Below are 15,359 nucleotides of genomic sequence, written 5' to 3'. Positions count from 1 at the left end.
CAATTGTCAGTTCCTTAACCGCGGAAAGCAACTAAAAAATCCGGAACTCATTTAATGGTACGGTAGACTTGCGCATAGTATTTGACCCCCTGGATAATTGCGTTGTACAGCAACAATCTACTTGTGTAATGAAAGAACAGAATTTTACATTCAAATATACTTTGGAATGTAAAAAATAAAATAAAAACGACTTTCACTTCCATTTGCCAGATGTTGAGGCCGAACGCCGAAGCAAGTGATGTGGGATAGTAGAAAACAAAATTAGCTCTCGCGAGCCATTGTTACAGTCTAGACTTTCCCCAGTACATAAAAACTATTTGATACATCATCATTCGTTATATAATAGACCAAACAATTCTAATTTAATATCATTCTATAAAGATTTTCTATCATTGAAATTTAAAATATCAAAAATCTTTTAAAAAATTACATTTTCGATTTTATTCTGCTCTATTATTACATTGGAACAAGTTTGATATCCGCTGATGTGTGTAATACCAGTCTGCTGACGAAATACATTCCTACATATGGGAAAACTGTAATTATGTATATCCTCCTTGTCCAGTCGAATTCCGTTCGCGTGATGATCTTTTATTGATATCGTTTTCTCTCTTTTTTCTTTAAACTATTTAAATGCAAATGTCAAACATTTGTCGTTCCTCAAAAGTTGATTCATCCTTTTTCTCCCCCAGCAGTGTATACAGTAGTAGTTTTTCTGTATCTCTCTCTATACTTGTCACATGTGAAAGGAAGTCTAATACAGCACATCCAGCAGTGCTGTATAATAATATAACAACAACAAGAAACGAAACTCAATATCCGACACGATTTCCGCAGCATGTGAATAATAATATTCCCACCCACTCTCTTATACAGTAAACCATATATGCGCACGCTATATATTATTGCGTGTCTATTATAGGGCGACTCACGCAATAGCCATTTTATATTTTTTTTCATATGATATAAAAACCGCGCGCAATTAAAAAAAAAGAGAGAAATGGAGTTGTATATTTTAGGCCTAAAATCAAATAGTTCCACGAGCTACCCTACCATTTTGTATGTTCAAATAAGCGCGGAAATGTGAACCTTTTTTCGCTGCCACACCGACTTTTAATCTTTTATCAAACATGAGCATAATGATACGTACCAAATAAGTACCACGCAATCTAGTCCTACTACAAAAATAGGGGATTCAGAATCTGCATCATCGTTTAATTCAACTAGCACTGCGTCCGCTGATCGCAGAGGTCCACACCAAAATGTCATCGGCTATTCCATGTACGGCAGCAATTTCTCCGAGCCAAGATTTTACAACTTGTACTTGAAGTCCTTTACTGAAACTCTCAAGACGATTCCGATCAAGTATCCAGGTGCATAAATGATATCATGTCAAGAAATAGCCTATAAATCATCTCGATGTGTCATTCATATTCAATATAGGGTGGGTGGTGAGGATTTATCTCGAGCTGAGGAGCGACGACGTGGAAAGTTGGAAAGTGTTTAACAAAGTCCTCGATTTGGGAACTAACAGCAGTCGTGACCACATTGATCTCTGCAACGCAACTCAAGTCATCATGAATCGAAAATTGGGAGATATTTTCGAGATGACTCGGCGTTGGGTATTAATATTAAAATTAATTGCGCTCTATAATGTCTTATAATTGAGGTATAATTTGATGCATTCGATTCCGGCCGCAGTTACCTTTGCTGGATGACATGGTGGACACTTTGATGTCGAGGGACTCGGACAGTGTCATAATTACTCGTGAACAAGACGCCGTGGCCGAGTGGCTGGCCAGCAACAAAACCTTTCACATAATGAGAGACAACCCACATCACTGTTCATTTTTTCTTGGTATGTAATCATAAATCTCTTAGTCTTTGTGTAATAACTGGTGAAAAGGTTGTTGGGGAGTCAAAATCAGCCAGCAACGCGCTGCAATCGTTGCCACAGCCGAGAAGATGTTGGGCGAAAATCACTCGCACAAAAAAGGATACGACCAACAGTTGCTGAATGGATTCTATAAATCGATGGCTGTCAATAGCATGGTATACATACTGATCTTTTAACTTGCGTCGTCTTCATACTAGATATGATAACACATCAATGTCGTCATATTAGGTTGCCCATGACAGTTACTGCTGTGAAAAGTTCAAGGGCTCACAGCCGTATCCGACCCCGAGACAAAATGGTGCGTTCATCGGGGCGGCTCAGCACAACCCACCGATTCAGCCAGTCCTAAATGTTCCATGTCCTGAGAGTTGTCGACCGCACAACCTGACCGGTCCATTGGCAATTGCTGATTGGAGTTTCTGCTGAAAATTGTTTGTGTCATCCATTTGAAAATCTGAAATGCTGGTTGAAAATCCGGTGATGGTTAATCTGACAAAATTGCAGCTGCGATTGAATTTATTCGTGCATCTTTTATCATATTTACATAAACTATTCTGTGTCGTCTGACAGTTGAATAACTAAAGATGATGTAATATGGCATATTACTCATTCAAATAAACAAAACAAAAGGAGAAATATTTCCGTTGATTATCAATACTGTATAAATATGAAGCATTTGAAGTACTTATACTCTCCTTAGAATAGCATAAAAGAACGAATTCGGAATTTAGCAGGTTAAGAATTAGTTTAAGTGAACAAGACCATGCAGCAGTTGATGTCAATCAAATAATCCGTGTTGCCTATACGTTGCAAACATAATTTATTCAATGTTCATTTACACCACAATGCACGAATCTGATCGTTCATCATTCAAAATCTCAAAGTCGTTCATTAATATTTGTAATGTTATACGGTTGAATGTCGACAAGAACATGAGTGTAAAGGGGTTTGAATATAGGAGATCGAGTCTCTGATATTTAAGATCGACCAGTCCATCAGTTTTGAATCGGCCGGGACCTTCTTTGATCACTTGCATCCTGTCAGGATTGGGTGTGGCTTTTTTGCGCTTTTTTGTGGGACAGCGTTTTTTAACGGGCTAGATGAATAAGGGATGGCTGTTCATCAAAAGCTCTGGTCACGTTCAGGTTTTGCAACTTTACACGTTGATACAATTGATCGTCCTCGCCTCCCCAACCCCAAAATTAATTTGAAAATCCATTGACTCTTATTTGAAAATCGTTGGTCGATAATGTGGTCACACCTCCAAAATGGTTTCCGGGTGTGGGTCTGAAAATTTGAGTATTAAGAAATATATGTTTAAAAATTGAATTCAATTATATATTTCACCAATAACCAACTTGTAGTTCCAAGAATCAACGAAAAAGGCCATCTGTCGAGGCTTTCCGTTTTCTGGGCAGGTGTAGGGATTGCCGTCGAATTCTGGCAGAAGGTCAACGTCGTGAAAGATGAAACATTGGAAATTCTCTTGTAGCAACTGGGCCTCTTTGAAGCCGATATTCATTAGCATCCCCCGGTTGAAAGGCGATTTTTCTTTGTGCAAAATGAAAATATATTTTCAATTGAGAATCGGATTGGTTAGTTTTGCGGCCCAAGCCACGGCACCGTCAAGACGTACTTTCTCTCGCTCCAGATACAATAGTGCTTTCATCCAGCTGGCGCGAACCTGAAATCCCGCTCCACCTCCTGCAAACAAAAAAGAAAAAATCTAAAGTTAGTAATTGAACCCCTCCTCCCAAGTAAGATACAAAATAGGGTCTTTAACTTCGGTAATAGCCCCCCAAACAAGCGCCCTTACTCGGCCCAGCCTTCCGACTTCCCGACCTTAGTTGACCGCTGCCCTCCCCCCCAATCCCCTCAACTGGCCCCAGTCATAATCAATCTCACAGACGGCCAACCAAATTTCCGTAATATGAAAATTGCCGAACGCGATGCCTTCTTTTGTGCCCTAAATGACCAAATAGGCGAAGTAAAGGACTCAGTAATTATGCACGGTGGATATCTATGCGCCCACCCCTCGTCCATCGATCAGCAAAACGCAATCCTGTCAATCATCGAAATCGCCGGCAGATCTATCGCATGCTCCCTCCCGAGAACTTTCATCGCATCTACCATGTCGAAAGGTATTATCCACGGGGTCCCTATCGCGGACAAAGAAGAGGAGATCCTGGCCGCTCTCGCTGATCAAAACGCCGTCCACGTGAAACGTCTCCCCATTAAAGGCAACCCCGAAATCCTGTCTGAAACCGTCGTTCTGACTTTCTCCTCCAAAATCCCAGACAGGGTAAAAATCGCCGCCATGATCTATCGCGTCCAACAATCGTTCCCTATCCCTTTCAGATGTAGAAAATGCTGGCTCCTTGGTCACCCCACCTCCAGATGCAGCCAAACCTCTGTCTGCTGCAAAAAATGCGGTAAATCCCACCCTTCGGATTCTCTCTGTTCCACGAAATATGTCAACTGCCACAGCCCTTCCCATGAAGCTGACAGCGACACCTGCCCGGAGTTTGTAGAAATGAAAGCTATTCTTAAAACCGCGACAATCCAAGGTATTACAATTAGAGAGGCCCGCCTTCAACACAACCGCCAATTCAGCAAGCCAGTCCAGAGCACGCTCCGCGGCCCTTCCCGTCCCGTCCCAACCCCTCCCCTCTCAGACTCAACATCCCAACAACTAGCGGCGCTTCAAGCGGAATTTAAGCTCTTTCGCGAAACAACGATCCCTAGCATAAACGCCTCAATTCAATCCCTCACCCAAGACCTCGAAGAAACGAAAGAAAAATTTGTGCACTTCGATGTCCGCTTTGACAGCCTAGAGAATAAACAGGAAACCAACTCTTCAGCCCAATCTGCCCGGTTCGACAAATTAGAGTCTCTCCTCGGTAATCTGACTAATATGCTGGCACAGAACGTAGGTCAAAGCTCTTCCTCCCCCGCCATCACATGCGACAGAAGACTCCTAACAGACCGGCCAAGCCCAGGAAGCAGCACTATGAATTCCTCTCCCTCCTTCATTCACCCCTTAGGAAGCAAGTACTACACGCCGACTCCCCCAGAGTGGGATCACATCGACACAGATGACCAGCAATAGCCTCAAATGCATCCAGTGGAACGCCCGAGGATTGACAAAATCAAGACTTGAGGAATTCCGCTCTCTCCTAAACTCTCTAGACCCTGATCTTGTATTCCTAAGTGAAACGTTCTGGAACAACAAATTCAATGTTAAGTTTAAAAATTATTCCATCCTTAAAAAAGACAGAAATACACGCCGCGGCGGAGGCGTAGCAATGTTATTTTAAAAAACGCTAAAAATGTCCCCTATTCCTATGCCCTACGCTGACACCCTAGAAGTCATCGGTGCTCAGCTTTCCTCAGAAACGGGCCCAATCGATTGCTTCTCTGTTTACTGCCCCAGAGGCGACTGCCCACCAGAAGAAATTAACTTTTTTTTTCAATAGACCTAACCCTTTCAAAATAGCAGGCGATTTCAACGCCCACCACTCCCTTTGGGAATCATATTCCAATGAAAACACAGCGGGTAAATCCATTCACTCCGCCATTCTCGAGCACAAGACGCCGCAATCCTCACCCCATTAAACATCGGTACCAGAATCGATCCTGCCTCCGGTAAAGAATCCACCATCGACCTCATTTTCGCATCATCCCAATTTGCCCTCAACTCTACTATCTCGCAAGGTCCGTACACCGGTAGCGACCATCTACCAATCATAACCATTATCAACGCAAGCCCAGTCCGCCTGTCAAACAAATTACCAGCTTGGATTTTTGATAAATCCAAATGGCCGCAATGGAACGCAGCCCTCGACAACCTCCTGAAATTGCCAACCTACCTGGAGCTTCAAGACCCCGTCCAAGCTTACAATCGATTCATGGAAGCCATCCTGGCCTCGAGTAACTCCATTTTCCGGAAATCTACGCAAAATCAATCGTCCCTTAAAGAACCACGCCGCCCCTGGTGGAACGAAAACTGCCAGGCGGCCGTTTCCGCGGCCAAAAAAGCCGAAAAAGAGTGGCGGCGATCGCCCCTATCGCTCACAAAGAGAACAGCCTGGAAGAAAGCTGAAGCTGTAAAAAAAAAGAACGATCATCAGCGCAAAAAAACAAGCATGGTCCTCCTTCATCAGCAGCCTAGACCCCAGAGACTGCCAAAGGACAACTTGGTCCTTCATGAGAGCCATGGTCGGCAACGGTAACGACAATTTTGCATCCATCCCCCCAATAAAAAATCCGGTAGACGACAACCCCCCATCAACAACTCAAATCGCAGATATCTTTCTTGAACTCTTTGACTCCTCAACTGACTTTCCTGATGACAACGCAATTCTTGAACCATACATTCAGTCCCACATCCAAAATCGCTCCCCAAACGACCTCAACTCCATGTTCACCCCATCCGAATTAGACAAAGCCCTCTCCAAACTTAAAAAGAGCAATGCTACCGGTTTTGATGAAGTACACAATGCCATGCTAACAAATCTTTCACCTCCAAACAAAAAGTACCTCCTCCATCTCTTTAACATAATGTACAGTATCCTGCAATAAAATCCGAACTCAGTTCTTTTTCAAAAGCCCAGTTTAATTTATATTTTTTGTTTTTAACTTTCAAGACTTCATATTACGTGTAGAATTAATTGTTTTACAAAGTTCATTTATTAGAATTAAGAAAAAAATGCAGAAATATTTGTTTTAAATAAAGAAAGATACCAAGGTGTTCGGATTTTTATGCAGGATACTGTACCTCAACGACTTCGTCCCCGACTCCTGGAAAAGAGCAATCGTAATCCCCCTCTTGAAACCCGGGAAACCGGCCGACAAAGCTACCTCCTATCGACCCATCAGTCTCACTTCATGCCTAGGTAAACTGTTCGAACGTCTCCTTACGCACCGCCTTAATTGGTTTGTCGAAACCAAGAACCTTCTTGGCCCGGAACAAGCCGGTTTCAGAAAATCACGATGCACCACCGACCACCTAGTCAAAATAGACCTTGACATCAAGAGAGGCTTCAAAGAAAAGGAATCAACTGTAGCTGTCTTCCTAGACATCGACAAGGCCTACGATACAGTATGGACAAAAGGCCTTCTCTACAAACTCACGAAAATCGGCCTCACGGGTAATTGCCTGGGCTGGCTCCAAAACTTCCTCCAGAACCGGTCGATCTGTATCAGACTCGGCAGTCACATCTCCCAACCGCAAGAAATAAAAAATGGAGTCCCCCAAGGCGCCGTTCTTAGCCCCCTTCTGTTCAACCTTATGCTCATCGATTTTCCGACCCCTCCCCCGCCTATAAAACTTCAACTATACGCCGACGACGTCAACATCTACTCAAGGGTGAAAAGGCCCATTGACGCCGAAATAGTCCTCCAGCTGTACATCGACAAAGTAGTGAAATGGGGCTGAAAATGGAAATTTAAATTCTCCGCCTCCAAATCAACAACAGTTTCCTTCACTCGTTCCTACAAGCCTGGCGACGACCCCCTGCTTTTTCTAAATGGTCAACGAATTCCCAACGCTAGCAAATTCAAATTCCTTGGTGTAATCCTCGACGCAAAGCTGCTTTGGAGGGACCACATCGCGCACGTCAACAAACTTCGTCAACAAATGCATCCGCTTAAAAAACGCCTTCTCCATTATTGCTAAAGCCTCGTACGCCCCCCCAATCAAATCGCTGTGCACCTTGTTTAAAAGCCTGGTTCGCAGCCGCATTGATTATGGCCTCATCGTCTACGGTTCGGCATGCAAGACTAATCTCTCCAAAATCGACATAGTGGCCCGCTCTATCATCAGAGTCATCCTAAGATCTAAGCCCTCCACTCCCACCGAGTTGCTCTACTCCGATTCAGGTATAGAGCCCACTATGGACAGAAGAGACTGGCTCAGCTCAAGATACCTAGTCTTCCTCAATCAAAATCCAGCCAACCCAACTTACGAATCGATCAAATCTGTTCACGAGTCCAACGAATCTTGGCCTCCCAGATGTTCTCCCAGCCTAAAAACTGTGTCCGACATCATCAAAAATCAAGGCTTCAAACTGTTCCGTCTTCCAGCCGGATCCATCGACCAAACAATTAAACAACCCACCCCTTGGACTCCTGCACCCATCAAATGGTTCCCGATCCCGAAAGCGAGGCCGCTTCGAATCATCATGAAGTCTCCGATCTGTTCAACGTTCTCCTCACCAACATTCAGGCTCCAAGTACGCACATTAACACTGACGGCTCTGTAACTAAACCCCCCCCCCCCCACCTCTAGCTGTCCCGTCTTCATCCCTGACCTAAACATTTCCCAATCATGGCGCCTCACACCAGGAGTCAGCATTTTCTCAGCCAAGCTTAAATCAATCGCCTCAACGGACAAACCTACTAACCGCTGCATCTCGGAAATTAGAAACCTGCTAAGCTGCCTCAAATCAAGCGGTTCCACCACTACTCTCTACTGGATCCCAAGCCACTCCGGAATTGCAGGAAACGAAACAGCCGACAAGTTAGCCACAGCCGAGACTAACCTCCCCTCAGGTAACGTCATAAAAAACGAACTCTCCCCTAGCGAGCAAATATCTATCCTGAAAACATCCTGGGGGAACTCAGTTCTTCAAAAACTGAAACTCTGCAACAAGCCTAGCGTACAATTCAAAACGAAACTCGGAATCACCCCGTGGCATCACACCCAGGACCGCCCCACATCTACGTGCCTCCATCGCCTTCGTTCCGGCCACACGCATCTAAACTCTTTCTCACACCGCATTGACATTGGAGCCAACCCCAGCTGCCAACAGGGATGCGCAGCTATAGAAAGCATCCATCACGTCCTGATCGAGTGCGCCGCCCATCACTCTCACCGTCAAAAAATCAACCAATTTTTCGCAACTGCAAACCTCCCCCTCAACACTCAAACCCTCCTTGGCCTAAATCCCGACATCGACACAAAAACCCAATTCAAGATCAACCACCTCTTATCCACCTTCCTATCTAAAACAAACCTCAGATACACAGCCTAAAAAAAAATCCTCACGCCCAAGACGCAACGCAATGGGAAAGAAATTCAATGACACTTACGAGTGTCTCAGCATAAGAACGGGGACCAGACACTTTTTTCGGTTGTGTGAATTCAACCAGACCGGACGGGGTGGAATTCTCCCACCACACTCTTCCTGCTGAAAAAAACTTGAAATATTAACTCGCAACTTACCATTTAGGGACCATGTTTTCAGCAACCAACATGCCCATTTAATTTCAAAATCCTGCAATCAGAATTTCCCGTCCACTTGATGGATAGCTATTCTTCTGTAGGTCCCTGCATAAAGAAAAGAAAAGATTAAAATCTTAAAAACAAAAAACTGCCTCTCACAAAAACTAGAAAATTTTTGTCCAGTCAACAACATTCACAGAAATAACTCAGCACAAACATCAAGAACTAAAACAAAAAGAAAGAACCAGGCCACCACAGCCTAATCTCCACCAAACACTTCTCCCACTCCACTTTGCCACATCACTAGCCCCAACAACAATATCCAGCACACAGTTCACAGCACACTTTTCACTAAAATCCCAATCCAGCGTCCAGTCAACTTCCCTCCAAAATTCCGGCACCAACAACAACAAACACACTCGAAAAATTAACACCAACCTCTCTTCTCCAAGGCGTGCACGCGACTGAACAACGACTATCGGCGCCAATTCTCTCACCCTCTCCCATCCGTCAGACGTTGCCATCTTTCCAGTTCCCTAAAAAGAAAAATCAAAAAAGCAAATCAAACTTCCGCCTTCCCCCAATCATTCTTCAAAAAAAAAAAAAAAAAAAAAAACAATCACACTCCAGACAAACAAAAAGAAACAAATTCCCAGCCGGTGCTGAGGGTCTTCAACTTGAAGACCAAATGTCTGCAGAACCCGGCACCCCTGGATCATGGCAGACGCACCTATCTCATCATCATCATCATCATCATCATCATCGGATTGGTTAAATATTTTTTTATAATTATAACATATAATTGTAACATTCACATTGTTTATAAAAAGCAAACCAGATTGTTCGACGACGACGATTATGTAGTTGAGTTGCTGACGTTGCAAAAACGGGTGCATGTACCGCAAGAAAACGGTCAAATGATCCGTTCGATTCCGCGCTGGAACGACGACAGCCACTATATGCTGCGATTGACACTCGACTGGTTTGTACCTTCCACCGACTTTTATTCCTGATTTTCTCATTTTTAATGCAACAGCGTCTTCGTCTTCTTTAAGAATGGCTGTCGTTGTTTCTAAGGAGAGGTTCGTCCATCCGACTGTAATATTACCGTAACAAATTAAGAGTGTAAAAAATCGTGGTAAGTTCAATAAATATAATTAACGATTATATTCAATTAGACTGTTAGGCTACCTAATTCGGATGGAATTATTTTAGAACATGGCGGAGTTATTTGCCAACCAGACATTCCATCAATCCAATAAGAATAGGAACTTTGATTGTTTTTTCGGTCGGAAACAGCAAACCAAGGATAAATGAAACCGGAATCGGATGCACGATAAAATAAATAATAGTAATATAAAACTGCTGCCAATGGAACACATAAAACTAAAACACGAATAATCAAAATAGAGTTGTATAAATAAAATAAGTATTTGCATCGGGGCAACATGTTGACACGGTTGGCACGGTTGGCACTTCACTACATACACCGAAGACCTACGGCCACCAATTGGTGATGGTAAAACCCAAACAAACTTTGACTGTTTGAGCTATAGTATAGTATAAGAGAAAACGTGTATAATATTGACTATTTTTAAATTAAAGCTTTAGAAATTTCTCTATATTAATATGTATATATTCGTGGCTGCTGCTTATGTTAAGATAATACACATTTTATTTATTATTAATAATAATATTATACTAGGTCAAAATAAAGCAAAGCACGAGAAAAATAAATATCGGAACTTTTTTTTTTAAATTGTCCCCTCGTGTTGAAAAGCCAAAGAGCAAAGACCGAACAATCACATCTGCACACACTATAGTGTGTGCCAATCAGTCGTAAAATAATACTCAGAATTTAGTGAAAAACAAATAGGTGGAGCTCTGCCACCACGATTCAGCAACCAAAAGCCGGGATGAAGAAGACCGGAATGCCGATTACGAGCTGGATTTGCTTTGCCGTAGCGATTCAGCGTACAGAAAAATCACAAACACGGCAACGGGGAAGATAAGGGCCGAACAGCAACAGTAACGCGGCAGCAAAAACTAGATAAAACATGAAAAGTTACAAGGTTCCAACGATGATGATGATTGATGAATGACAGGAACGATAGGGAATACTTTCCTGGTCAATGCACCAAAAAAAGTTGTCGAGAAAACTTTAACTCGAATTCATTGATTATCGTGTATGAGCCGTCCCAACTGTGAATGTTCGATCTACAATTACGACTAAGCAATTAAATTTCGATTTTAAAATTGAAAAGCTTTTGGAAACATTTCAATGTGAAGTATCTGATCAGCCAGCGTGTATTAACTAGAGTTGAACCGGAAGCAAACGTTCCTTTTTAAGTTTCTTCTTAGTTAACACCCTACTAGCACACATTGTCCATAGGACGTCCATTGGATATCCGACGGTCCATTTTCCGTTTGTCCGTTTAGCGTTAGCTACGGATATCCTATGGATGGTATATTTTGATCCAGATAACGGATGGTCGCGGATGGTCATACTGGGATGTCCTATGGATGTCCATCTGGTACCAATCTCGGATGTGAAGTCAGTCGTACATTCGTGATGAGTATTGGACATCGTATGGATATCAGAATAAGGATCTGAAACCAACGATTAATTTCACATCCCAGATTGGTACCGATGGACATTAGGGCGTTTCATTCCCGACGATTTTTTTTGTTCACAACGGCGTTTGTGGATCGGGGTTCTTTTATATGTGAAAACTCCGTGTATTTTTTATTTCGACGGGTAAAAAATATTTAGGGGTCGCGCCGCGGGAAAAAGCGTGAAAAACCATACTTTTTATTGGTTTTTAGCCCGTAGCTCGTCAACCGTATGCATGAAAATTACCGCGTTTTGGGAGATGAAAGATGATGTTATAAGCTAGCTTTCCCTAAAATATCATATATTTAAAATAAAATTTAGGGGTCGCGCGTTACTCAAATATATGCTAATTTTCAGAAAAATCGGGAAAATATTAATAAATGGCTTTTTATAGCCGAACCATGAGTTCTACTGCATTGATTTTTTTACTACAAGTACATATTTGTATCAGTAACATTCAACTCAAAAATTGAAGAAATCAAATCAAAATTAGGGGTCCCGCGGTCAAAATGTATTAATCATAATACTTAAAAATGCACAGTCATTAACAACTTGCAAGTAAACGGAGAAACTTCTTGCAAAACGGTAATGAAATATAAGCCCTCAATATTTTGGTGGAAATTGAAGCCAGTCTTGACTATAAGTGAGACCAAGCAAAGCAAAAATAAGCCGACTGCGGCAACACAACGACAAAATTCATTCAAAAACATACAAAACATATAAAAAAACTCACATCAGCAAAAAATTAATCGTCAGGAAATATATCACACGTGCACGTGCCGAGTAGTCAGGACAAAACAAAGCAATCGTCAAAAATATCCACAACAAAATAAATCTATACGAACAAAATTCACGCATCGACAGCACAAAACAATAATTCAATCACGTCTAATTCCCTATCACACAAAATCCATATAATAATAACTAATAAATGCATCTCAATGGCAAAAAAACCAAACCGGAACAGTACTACGACTTAAAAAAATGCACAAAATACTGCAACCTTTTGAAAAATCAATCACGTACAAAATGAAACAAACCATGAACTTAGTTCGACTTCCAGATCGTCACCCGTTAGTCTCTCCGATCGATAGCAATACTAATATGTAATTTAAAAATAACGTGACAACAGCATAAAGAATTTTTCGGCGCTATCCGCCCTTCGTCTAACACTCAACCGTTCTCATCGTCACTTTTCTCTCCGTCGTTCTCTCCTCCGTCGTTCTCTCCTCCGTCGCTCGTCGCTCTCTCCGTCGTCGCTCGTCGCTCTCTCCGTCGTCGCTCGTCGCTCTCTCCGTCGTCGCTCGTCGCTCTCTCCGTCGTCGCTCGTCGCTCTCTCCGTCGTCGCTCGTCGCTCTCTCCGTCGTCGCTCGTCGCTCTCTCCGTCGTCGCTCGTCGCTCTCTCCGTCGTCGCTCGTCGCTCTCTCCGCCTCTCTCTCCGTCGCTCTCTCTCTCCGCCTCTCTCTCTCTCCGTTGTCGCTCGCCGTCGCCTTGCTGTCGGGCTCTCGACCTTCTGCCGGTCTCCCAGCTTCTCTCCTCCCGTAGGTCTCTTTCAATCGCTCTCTCTCCGTTGGTCTTTCTTCTCTCGATTTCTCGCTCCTTCCACCGGTCTCTCTTCGACCCTCTCGCCATCGCCAATTCTCTTGTCGATCTCCCGCTTCATAGGGGATGATCAAGCCTCTCTTTCCACCGGTCCAACTGCCTTCCTCCTTCGGCCATCACAGTTTTCGTCTCCGTACACCATACACAGCTCACTTTTCCACAACACAACAAACACACACACACTCGAAGAAAACACTAAACGACCCCGGCATGTTGCAACCTCCGAGAAATGAAACACTTCCCGTTGCTCACCATGCGTTTTCAGTGACCCCAGATCTTGCCCGCGTCCGAAAGCTTTGACACTTTCCGCTGCTCACTGTGCACTGTGAACGACCCCGTTTCTTGCGGAAACCGAAAAGATTTACACCTTTTGCCGCTCAACGTGCGCTCTCAAGCGACCCCAGGTCTTGCCCGCGACCAGAAGCTTGACGCTTCCCGCTGCTCACTGTGCGCTTACAAACCAAGCGACCCCTTTTCTTGCGAACAAAAGGCTCACGCTTTTTCCGCTCAACGTGCGTTTTCAAGCGACCCCAGGTCTTGCGAGCGACCAAAAAGCTCGCTGCTCACCGTGCGCTTATAACCCAAACGACCCCGTTTCTTGCGGACAAAAGGCTCACGCTTCTTCCGCTCAACGTGCGTTTTCAAGCGACCCCGGATCTTGCCCGCGGTCTGAAACCCGCTGCTCACCGTGCGCTAACAACCCAAACGACCCCGTTTCTTGCGGACAAAAGGCTCACGCTTTTTCCACTCAACGTACGTTTTCACGCGACCGCGGATCTTGCCCGCGGTCTGAAACCCGCTGCTCACCGTGCGCTAACAACAGCAAAACAACAAATCAACAATCAATAACAAACAACAAATACTAGCCTACTCCCAAATTCTTACTTATCCCCCGCTCCGTTCTCCTCACCCTTGTTACCAGGGATCGCACTCAAGGCGCCATTTTCTCCGTCACATCGTAGCTTGGCCGGAACAAATCCGCACCACCGCAATTTCACGGCACACACTGCGAATAAATTACAATACGATGGAGAAAAACGGACTTACCCTATGAGGCCTGCATCTCCACCATGTAACATACAAGGATAAGGAGTGTATTGCTAATACTACATTCTAGTACAGTCACTGTTAGAAAGCCCCGGACAGCCCGATGCTCTACGCTTATATACCCGGCTAGGCCGGCACAGTCATACAGTACGTCTGGTTGGACTACATACCAAACGTATCACATAGTGTGGTCATTGACCACGCGACAATATCCAGCAAATGTTGGAGATGGTATGGTCAATAGAGTTAAAAAAAAGGAAGACGAAGTCTTCAAAAATAATTTTGAAATAAAAAATTCGTTATTCGAATAAATAAATGACGCCAAATCTTATGGCACAAAGAAAAGTGTTTTAGCGCTTTTCTAAGTATTTATTATTTATGTGAAGAAAAGGCAGTTTTAACACTGCACTTATGGAGGAAAACGCATTAATATATGTGCCGTTGTACTTATACAAATTGAAATCTCACCTCGCATTTTAGGTCAGACTCTTCCAAATCCTCGTCGACGACAGTTGGTTTTTCCCACGGACTAAAAAAAACCTGAGCGGGCGGCAAATCAGCCGGTAGACTAGGCGCGTTGCCCAAAGACAGGTTTGGCTGACTGGCAAAAGACAGAAGATGGCTGGCACGAAAATCCAAAGGCTTGGCACGAAGATCGAGAAGCAATGGATTATGATCAGGTACGTCTTCTAATTTTAGCTGCTTGGAGTCTTCGGCAGTTCCATTGCTCCTGATAAAATCACAATTTTCCTAAATAATTTAGTCAGAAATCAAGGCCTAAAAAAAAATGGATAGCACGCTTGCCAAGAGGTCTTCAATTCCGAATACAATTTCAATGTTTCAATCAACAATCTCTACCACTTTTTTCTTTGTGAAACTTCTTTTTGTGAATAAAAAATATTTTTGAAATTGATTGAAAGTTCAAATATTCGAAATGAAATATTTCTCGACTTTCTTATTTCCCGTCTTTTTCA

The 15,359-nt window shown here is 43.4% G+C and overlaps 2 protein-coding genes across 2 annotated transcripts; one reads left to right on the top strand and one right to left on the bottom strand.

Annotated features, from left to right (window-relative positions):
• Positions 1-1,105: 1,105 nt before the first annotated feature.
• Positions 1,106-2,522, top strand: LOC124311892. Its single transcript, XM_046776263.1, has 5 exons — positions 1,106-1,373; positions 1,444-1,622; positions 1,702-1,859; positions 1,905-2,052; positions 2,126-2,522. Exons 1-5 carry the CDS (start codon positions 1,280-1,282, stop codon positions 2,321-2,323), a joined length of 777 nt encoding a protein of 258 aa, XP_046632219.1. The 5' UTR covers positions 1,106-1,279; the 3' UTR covers positions 2,324-2,522.
• A 446-nt stretch (positions 2,523-2,968) lies between these two features.
• On the bottom strand, positions 2,969-10,209 carry LOC124312019 (beta-1,4-galactosyltransferase 4-like). The gene is made up of 3 exons (XM_046776414.1): positions 9,958-10,209; positions 3,256-3,448; positions 2,969-3,184 (listed from the first exon to the last, which is right to left on the bottom strand). Exons 1-3 carry the CDS (start codon positions 10,142-10,144, stop codon positions 3,100-3,102), a joined length of 465 nt encoding a protein of 154 aa, XP_046632370.1. The 5' UTR covers positions 10,145-10,209; the 3' UTR covers positions 2,969-3,099.
• Positions 10,210-15,359: the final 5,150 nt, after the last annotated feature.

Source organism: Daphnia pulicaria, chromosome 1 (assembly GCF_021234035.1).
Source record: "Daphnia pulicaria isolate SC F1-1A chromosome 1, SC_F0-13Bv2, whole genome shotgun sequence".
NCBI classification, from domain to species: Eukaryota; Metazoa; Arthropoda; class Branchiopoda; order Diplostraca; family Daphniidae; genus Daphnia; species Daphnia pulicaria.
Note: the sequence above shows the minus strand (reverse complement) of the source record. Positions and strands in the feature narration are given on the sequence as shown.

Bases quoted from the DNA above. Each gene is read 5' to 3' on its own strand.
- LOC124311892 (XM_046776263.1), top strand. From the start codon at position 1,280: ATGTACGGCAGCAATTTCTCCGAGCCAAGATTTTACAACTTGTACTTG. The intron at 1,374-1,443 runs GTGCATAAATGA...TATTCAATATAG, and splicing joins GATTCCGATCAAGTATCCAG to GGTGGGTGGTGAGGATTTAT. The intron at 1,860-1,904 runs TATGTAATCATA...TAACTGGTGAAA, and splicing joins CACTGTTCATTTTTTCTTGG to AGGTTGTTGGGGAGTCAAAA.
- LOC124312019 (XM_046776414.1), bottom strand. From the start codon at position 10,144: ATGAGAAAATCAGGAATAAAAGTCGGTGGAAGGTACAAACCAGTCGAG. The intron at 3,449-9,957 runs GTTTGCTTTTTA...TTTTGCACAAAG, and splicing joins CGTCGTCGTCGAACAATCTG to AAAAATCGCCTTTCAACCGG. The intron at 3,185-3,255 runs GTTGGTTATTGG...TCAAATTTTCAG, and splicing joins GTTGATTCTTGGAACTACAA to ACCCACACCCGGAAACCATT.